Below are 9,361 nucleotides of genomic sequence, written 5' to 3'. Positions count from 1 at the left end.
GGGGGGGTGGGGGAGGGGGGGGGGACTGCTAAAAACAGCTCTGAAAGGCCATCAGCTCTTCTTGTGCCCTCATGGTTGGTGAGAAGAGCTGGGCTAGCTATTGCATCTAGGAATACCTGGGCTCTCCCCTTGACAGTAATACTGGCTCCTACTGTACATCCACGACAGTGCGATTTCTGGTGGTACCTAACACCCCTACAGACATCTGCGTTCAATGTTGGGGTCAGCAGCTGGGCTCTAGTACACCCCTGTAGATCTTTTACTGTCTTTTCCTACAGATCTTGTCCAAACCCTAATTCTGTTTTTGTCCATCCTCCAGCCTTCCCTTCCTTGCTGTTATTAGTGCACAGCGGTACCCCACGAGTGTTACCGTACTTCTGTCCTACTGAACAATGCAATACCTGTGCTCTGGTTGTGACTGCTATTCCATCAATCTTTTCCAGATTTCTATTACATAGACACACAGTCCTTATGCACAGGAACAGCATGTGAGGCCTTCGTTCAGCCAAAACGCTGTCAAACAGGTGGCTTTTAAACAAAGACAAAAATGTATAAACCCCATCAGTCATCACTGCCGGCCCCAAGAAAAAGCACTGCCCTTTCAGAGGTCCCCCTGCCCCAGCCCCTAACCCCCCCTTCCAAAGCTGACCTCCACTTCAGTCTGCACCATGCCTTGTACTCCAATCGCAATTCATCAGCCAGGCTCGAATAGCTGTGTTTTCAGTCTATAAATCATCAGGCTAGACATCTGCCTGGCTTTCAAAGGAGTTTTGTTCTTCTTGTTGGCTACCGCAAACTTTAAGGTACTTGGAGGCCTGAAGCAGCCCAACCACCCCCTCCCAAGCAACTTGCGTTGATTTAAAATGCAAAGGACGGCTTCACAGAGAGAGCCCAGATGATGATAAAGCACTATTGTTTGTGCCTTTATGGCCAAGACTCCAAACTTGATGTTTGTGGATTATTCTGAGAGGTAGCTGCTGGCAGGGAGAGACAGAGACAAAGCTGTGTGTCACTGCGTGCTGCAGGCCACCTACCCTGGCCCTTGTGACAGCCCTTACACAGGCTGAATAAGAAGCGTTACAAGATGGTGTCCTCCAGCATCCCACAAAGACCTGCTGGGGAAGCGGAGCCAACGATCAGAAAGCAGCCATCAAAGGCAGCTGCACCACCTCCCCCTCGGGTCAGGCAGCAAGTCACTGAAGTGCCGGGCACAGCTGTATCAAAGGAGCTGACACCTCCAACATCGGTGCCAGTGCTTGATCTGCTTCTACAGTGAAAAGGAGACCAGTCAGCAGCGACACAAATGCCACAGATGGGCTCTGGATGGATAAGGGTGGCCTTTAACCACGCATTCTCCATTTTTACCAACCGCAAGTGCATGAGGCAGTCTGCAGCCAGCTGCTGAGAAGACAGCTCGGGGTGCTCCCTATGTGGCATCTGAGGTGACTCCTTGCTCACATTCTTGCTCATGCAAGAAATGACCAGGAGACTGAAGCTCACCTCTGGATCACGAGGCCGGGGAAGGCTGTGTGCTGCCAGGCTCAGGGCAGAGCACACGAGGAGGGATGCTGGGAGCCAGTCTTGTGCTTCGTTCCCATGATTTAGCACAGCCTCCTGCCCCCTCAGTTTTGTCAACTCCTTACGGATATGTTTTTACTATTCTAAACACTGTCACTTTCCCATCCTGAAATAATTTCTGCCTGAAACACTAGCCTGTTTTGCCATTAGCAATGAAGGTCCATCATAATCCTTATAGGCAGGTTCATAAATTTTTTTACCTGGAAAAGCCTTCACTGTATTTTAAAATTATTCCCTTTTTCTTCACCTCCATTTCCATGTTTCCTTCGCTATGCTCCCAGTGGATCTGACACTTCTACATTAATAGAAGACTAATAAAATAGAAGACCTGTGATAAAAACACACTTTTATGGACTACTCGGGCATGAAGCACTACAGGACCTGAGCAAGAAATAAAAATACAATAAACTATATCAAAATTCAGCTCCGATGGACTCATTGCCACAAAAACAGAAACAAGTGAGCAGACACCTTGGCAAGGACTCAATCATTTTCTGTACAGCATTCATGGAAGCAGCCAAGGGTCGAAAGCTGCTGCAAAGTTATTTGGAATAGGGAAAATAGTAACTGAAGGGAGATGACACACTGGAACATTCTGCATTTTCAAAGTTAAAACAAAGAGACAGGATCAGAGCTGAAAAATCACCTGTAAGAATTTACACAACAGCACGGGGTCTACTGGGCAGCAGTCTCCCAGTAACAGACCAGAGAACAGCTGAGTGCCTTCATACCACCCAGAAAACCCCTGCTGAAGTGCAGGCCAGGGACTCTGCTCCCCCGGCCATGATGGGGGAGAAGAGGAGAGACAAGGGGGGAAGGTGCTGGGCAGCGGAGCTGGGATCGAGGGGCAGTTTTGCACTGCAAGCACTGATCTTCCAGCTCACAGCCTGAAACTGAAAGCACTGCACCAGTGTGCTACCAGCTCTCCGGCGCACGCTTATGAACAGGAAAGGGTCTTCTCCACCAGGTCTCCCTGGACATACCCTGGCTGGAGCACACCGAGCTACCCAGGAAAGAGGGTAAGGAAGCCATCCAGGACTAAACTGGAGAAATTTACTCCCATGAGCACTCACAAGCACAGGAGAATCCATACGTGTTTTGCAGCCATACTACTGACCAGGGTCCCAAGAGCATAAACTCCCTGTGACTGGTAACACCAATGAAGCTCCAGAGCATCTGCCTCTTCGCAGAGCCTTTTCCTCTGGGGCAGGAAACGCCTGCCCAGCCCTCGGCAGTCTGAGATGCTGGAAGGGGCAGTGGAGGCAGCTGCCTCCTGCGGTAGCAATTGCAGCACAATCTTGGACCTTGGGGGCTTTTACTCCTGCAGGGAAAGTAAAGACTAAGCAAAACTATACACTCGGGCTGCCTGTTTCGCCTCTTGGAAATTCGGCTGCCAGTCTCACAGAGCAACAGGAAAAATCACATTCATTTCCACAGAGATTTTATCACCTCAGTCTTGGCATGGGAGAGGCATCTCCGCCCAGCTGTGAGCAAGCCAGCGCATTTTGCTGGCTTTTTTTTATGTAATCAGAACAAATTCCTTGGAGATGAGTCACAGGGTTTCAAGGGTGTCCAGAGAGATGTCAAGCAGGCCTCAAGTGTAAATCAGTGACACACCTTGCTGAGAGGACGCACGCTCGCCGGCAGGCCCATTCGCCCTGCGGACACCAGGCAAGGGAAGGGGCTCGATGGATGTTCCCAGGGACGCCCCCATGAGCCACACACACACGTGTGGCACCTCCAGACCCAGGACACTGCTGGTGTTTACATTTCCTCTATAAAGACAGTGATGGTTTCAGGGTGGAGCTGGAGTGCTTCCCTGCAGCTGCTCTCCAGGCTTAAACACTGAAGATTTTCGGTCATCTGGGCTGGAGGAGCCCAGCAGACAGGAAAAAGATTTGAACTTCAGAAACAGAAGTTCTGCCTCACCAAAGCCTGGTCAAACTGCAAGGGGCTCCTGCCTGAGATGTTCGTTATGGTGGAAGAGCTGCATCCCATGGCAATTGTTTCAGTGCTGTGATGTTGCTACGTTAAGCAAACCTTTTCCACTCCCCTACCGAGGAACAAGTACTCCAGCCTGCATGGGTCTGCAGGCCAAACAGAGGACAAAGATGATACTTGCATAATTTCAAGGCACAGCTTGCTTTAGTGGCTCCTTTAGAGGCTGAAATGTAGAGGAGGACCAGGAAGAACTAGACCTGGACACAATCCCAGAGGTCCAAAGTAACACTGAGGAAAATGCTGTGGATGCTCTTGGGCCTTTGGGTGCCAGAGCAGAAGGAACAGACAAAAACCTTGGTGGAGCTTGGCTCTGGATCAGTCTTCTTTCACTAGTGCCAAGGGCAATGCTTGGCACAAGGTGCTAATGCAGGGCAGCCTCCCTATTTGCAAACCACATGCAGGTCTCTCTTCAAGCAGAGTGTGCAGGGCGCTTCCAGTGTAGACTGGGGCAAATCTCCATTTTTGTTTTCTTTGAGGGCAACTGCAGAAGACACAACCCAACTATCATGCCCTTCACCTTTCAACTTCACCCTCAGGTGACTAACAATTACCAGCTACCATTAATATTAAATGGGAAAAAAAGAAATGCAATCCTCTCTCTGCTCTTCACATTCCACAATATCACAAACCATTTGTCACATTGGGAGGGGCAGAGGCAGGAGGAGCATTAATTATTGATACTTGGGAACAGATGGCTTTTCTAGTACCAGGGCAGCGAAATGTAAGAGGAGCCTGTGGGTGAGGATGTGAGGATTAGATGGGCATACACATATCAGATAACCAGCCTTCAAGTGGAACAGGAACCTTCCTCCTAGAACCAGCTCTGCTGGCCTGCAGAGTTCTCATCAACAGCCCTGGCTGCAGAAACAAATCCACTGACATCTGAATTAGTGAGGCTTCACCAGAACCTTTCAACACTCCCTCACCTCTGTACAGAACATCCTGGACATGATGACTGACAGCTTCCAGACAGCAGAAGCCTGACAAACCAGGCACCAACTGGTCTCTCTAGGAGACCTTACTGCATTTCACATGTTCATCCTCAGCTACCACCCTGTGCCATGCAAGGTTTATTCCCGAGACCACATATGGTGTCCAAGAGGACTCCCTCCTGTCTTCCACTGGCTTCTGCATCCCCCTCAGGGCTGGCCTCCAGAATCAAAGATGCAAGTGATCTGGACCGGTGACTTCAACCAAAGACTCTGTCATCCAACTCTTTTTGCCAACTTTTCCCATTGATCCATGTAAGGATCAAGAGCAAGATGACTTCATTCTTGTCAGCTCCTGTGTAGGTGTCCTTGAGGTCAGAGATACCTACCATGTTGCAAAACAGGCTTGGCACAGGATACCCGCTGTGAGTGTCCCCATGTCCAGGAGCAGACCGTGGGACTGACAACCTTATGAAACAGGAGGAACAACTGGGCAAGAGTGATTCTCCACCAAAGGTAGCCGATTCACCAGAGTGGACACAGTGGCACCACAGAGACAAAAGCTTTTCCTGAAACTTTCATGAACAGTCTTCGTACTCACTGCTGGAGCCAGGCATCTGCATCCATTTTCACTCTGCTGTAACCATGTCTTTGCTGGAAGACTAAGGAGCCAGCTGTACTAACTCAGACCTGGGCCTGGGTAGCCTAGGGTCCTGTCTCAGGCAGTGGTTACAAGCAGACACCCAGGGAAGAGTCAGAACTGGGCAAGCCAATGGTGATACCTCCTCTACTACTGCAAGAATGATATTGCTCAGCTATTTTCCGCTCGGGGATTTCACAAGCCAGATACCACCTCTGTACATAGTGAGTCAATTCAGTTTTCCTCTCTGGACGTACGCCTTAAATCCTGTAAATGGGCACTCACTTTCCCAGCCAGGACAGATTAAATTCATGGTTATTTCACTGAGCAAGGCATACTTTCTTGCTACCTCCACAGGTCCAGAAGGTACCTCAGGACAACAACGTCCAGTCCCTTGATATATTGGGGACCTCCTCACAGTCTTTTCCCAAACTTAGTTTGTTCTCTTGGCCTCTGCTGAGAGGTTGTTCCAAAGCCTCATTACTTTGATAATTAGACACGCTCTTCTCATTTCTCAAGCTGACTAATCACTGATTTCTAATTCCTCTCAGTCTGCCTAGGGTCATGCAGCCTGCAGCCTGTGAAAGTCCTAAGACACGTACAATCTTGTGATTTGGAAAAACACAACTTTCCAGCTTCCTTCCCAGCATGGATCAATGGCAAAGTGCTCGAGGTGAACAAATGCCAAGTGCCAGGAGACAGCTACTGTCCATGAACAACACAATTTTGCACAATGTGGAGTAGGATGGAGAAAGTTTCCCTACCTAGGAGCCAGTAAGAAGGGGGAAGCAATCTTAGAAAGACCTGGGCAACATCTGTGCTGGGAAAGATTGAGCTCTACCAAAAAAGCAGCAAACCTTTCCACTATAGAAGTTTTGACCAGTGTCCGAGTTTGCTCTAGTTTGGTACAGGAGATGGACAGACCTGAAAGAGCGTCTTTATACTGCTGTATTATATCAACACAAGAGCTTTTGTTCCTCTAAAGATGCTGTTCATCTCACTGTGATAGTACCAGAAAATGTTTCTAATGTAGCTCTGGCTTTAAAGAGCAGACTCCACAGAGCCACAATGTGTTTACACTAGCTAACTGCTGCTGAACAGTCAGCTGAGAGCTAACATGCACGGGCTAATCTCACCTCCCCCACATTTCACAGGGGCTGAGGAGGGGATCATCTAGCAAAAGAAGCCTATGGATTAGAGAGCAATACAATGGATCAAAAAGCAGGAGAAGGCCACATCTTTTCAACCCCAGAGCAGAATTGCTCCCTTTCACCCTACTTGAGTTAAAATTTATGTGAATCTTTTCCCTGCTGCTTGAAGGAATCACATTATATACACATTCCAGAGAACTTTTCCCAGCAGAAATAACCGTTAACACACATTGCGTTTGGGAGAATGTCTAGAATTTTACAGGCAAATGCATGGGTGGAGCTGTGTTTTGACCCATACAGGAAAGCTGTAAGTTGACATCACCATCCCAGTCAGGCTCTGGAGTCGGGGCGGTCGGCAGGCTTGGGAGGAAGATGTGCTCGGCAGGAGCTCCCTACCTCTTTGATGGCAGACATCTTGATGTTCTCATAGTAGTGCAGCGGTGCATTGGGTGAACTCATGTCATAGCCAAACCCAGCTACCGCCACCTCATCACAGTTGTGGAGCGCCATGGTTATTGCTACGCTTCCCAAGGTGGGGATGTCAGGAATGGAAGTCATTAGCACGTTGCCATTTCTATTATCAAAGATTTCCTCTCACTGTCTCTGCTCACAGGGGCACTGCTGCTACTAAGCAGAAAATCAGGAACAGGGTGTTTGGCTATATCTGCACATCAGCTGCCCAATGCCAGCTTGCGAGGTCAATAGCCTCCCAACTTGTAAAGAAAATCACATGTTAGCCAGCTTCCTGCAAAACATCTAGTACAAAAGTAGCGGCTCTTGTTTGAGGCTCTATGACTCTCCAGGGGAGTATTGCAGGGCAGAGGGATTAATGCAACTGGTCAGACTCTCCTTCCACAACTTTGCTGTCCTGAGAACGGGGCAGCAGACGAGCTGGAGGATGAATCACAGTGGATACGTTAGTTTTCTGAAATTAAAACAGACGTAGATACTGGATTACAATTCTGTGCACATTACTGGCTTCCAGCTAGGCTAAGGAGGAATACTTAACCCAAATGGGCCACCACACAGGAGTAGAAGTGAGGAACAGTACAAACTTTATTTTACTGATGGCAAAAGCAGTTTAAGGAGGCTGTTAAACAGCTCTGGGAGATGGAGAGATCAGGCAGACCCAGCCAGCAGTGTGCACTGAGACCCCTTCCTTTGCTCAGGGGCACCCCCACAGGCAAAGGGCACTCAGCATACTGGGAAGACGAGGAACAGTGGGAAGCCAATCAGAGATGGGTGCTAGCACTCTGAGCAGGGACACCCCGACTGTCCTCTCTCGTCTGCTGACGTGCCATTTGCACCAAAGTCCAGCCTCAGCCCTTCCCATTTCACCTGCCTTCTGCCGAGGCCCTGTGACAGCAGTGCTGTATGGCTGCAACTCCTCTTGTGCATTCAGATGAACATGACCGCTGTGACAGACGAGTGTTTCCAGTGTAAAACCCTACCTCTCAGACTCTTCTAGCTCCCCTTTAGCCAGACGAATCCAGAGGTAGCTTTACCCCAGGGGCTAGGGAGAGGCTGAGAAATCCACCCACATATCTTATCTACATTTGTAGAGCATCCAACACTTGCTGTATCAAAAGTATCACGAATTCAGAGGACATGCTCAGACAGTCACCAAGGGTGACAGCCTCTTAGCTGAGATGTAGAAGCCAACTGCACGCTTATATTTTGCATTTAAAATGGTTTACCCTGAACTGGTGAGCAATGCTATTGCATTTCACCTGATGTTCGTAATAGACTGGGAACACAATGTTTTGAGTTTCTGCATCTGGTTCAAAGGAACCGACTTTTGGCAGCACACTACCTTGCTCACTTCTGATTGCCTGTCCCAAGACCAACATTTCCAAGCAAAAAATGCCACCCATACCCTAGCTGAGATGTGCAGAGCTGGGAGCACAACCCACGTGCTACGGAGAACTCCACTACAGTGCACTGGAACTACACTAATCTGAAGACAAATGTGCAAAAACTGCTTATGGCTAAATCAGTCGAACATTAAATTCAAACATTTGCAGTGCAACTGTAACAGTGCACATCTGAAATGAAAAGACCTTACTACATCCTCCAGTGCCACCTCTAGATGTTAGGAAAAACAGCAGAGTCATTTTGTTCTCACTGCTTAATTTCAATTGATACTCACCACAAACAATATTGGTTTTATTCTGGTTACTTTAGTTAATTGTTAATTCACTGGTAGCCATAAAATATCAAGGAGGGCTTTAAAAAAAATTGGAAAAAGTTTATTAGGCAATGATAAGAAAATTCCCCTGAATTTCAAAATATGCAAGAACATCCTGTCTTCCCAGGCACAGCAGTTCAAATTCAGATATTCTCAGCTTTATGTTTTACATAGGAGATGACATTCAGATGTCACTGGAATTGCATCAGCTGGTAAGTGGACTTGCCACAAAACCCTTTCTCTCAGCTGAGCTGTAGTTACAGTGTCCAAAACATAGTCAGTAAATGGTTACGTCCTTGAGAACGTGTCGTCATTGGGAATAAGATGGCGTTAACACCACCCACACTTGCACTGGGCCTATTCCCACGGTACAGCTCAAAGGAGACGCAGGGTCTTTGCCTGGAGGGAATTTCACTGGCCAAGTTAACATTTAAGAGCTAACTTTCTAATGTGAGTCTTACAAACTACAGAGAATTAATCATGCTACCCAACCTTACGGGAGGATTGCCAAACCACCAAAACTTTCTTTCAAGCATATTCTTATTTCTGTTTGGAGAATAACAGATTACAGAAATCAAAAGTGAACTTTCCTTTGGTCACCAAATATCTGCCCGACTTTTTTCTACGTATAATACCTCCAATGGCCTTCATGGAAAAATAGGAGATAATTTTCTCATCTACTTCTGTTCTTCAGTAGTTTCTAATGTGCCAGTATCTCAGTACTGCCTGCTCCTCTCTCAAAAATGATTAAAATACCAAAGACTACCAAAGACTTCCTAACCTCTTGGATTGTAGTAGATGTATCTGGTTTGGCCCCTACAACTATCAGAAAATCACAAGGTGTTCTTAGCAAAATAGTTTTGTATTGCCCTAA

The 9,361-nt window shown here is 47.7% G+C and overlaps 1 protein-coding gene across 1 annotated transcript in view; it reads right to left on the bottom strand.

The window, feature by feature from the left end:
* Positions 1-9,361, bottom strand: part of LOC104083535 (CMP-N-acetylneuraminate-beta-1,4-galactoside alpha-2,3-sialyltransferase) — a gene marked incomplete at its 5' end in the record, with an annotated part of 59,988 nt that overhangs the window by 8,343 nt on the left and 42,284 nt on the right. The window contains one exon of the mRNA XM_009587041.1: positions 6,696-6,843. Coding sequence (XP_009585336.1) covers positions 6,696-6,843 — 148 coding nt within the window. The remainder of the gene's footprint in view (positions 1-6,695; positions 6,844-9,361) is intronic.

The sequence above is a fragment of the Fulmarus glacialis genome, unplaced genomic scaffold (assembly GCF_000690835.1).
Source record: "Fulmarus glacialis isolate BGI_N327 unplaced genomic scaffold, ASM69083v1 scaffold18021, whole genome shotgun sequence".
NCBI lineage: Eukaryota > Metazoa > Chordata > Aves > Procellariiformes > Procellariidae > Fulmarus > Fulmarus glacialis.
The sequence above is the reverse complement of the archived record's forward strand: the minus strand, read 5'-3'. Positions and strand labels throughout refer to the sequence as shown.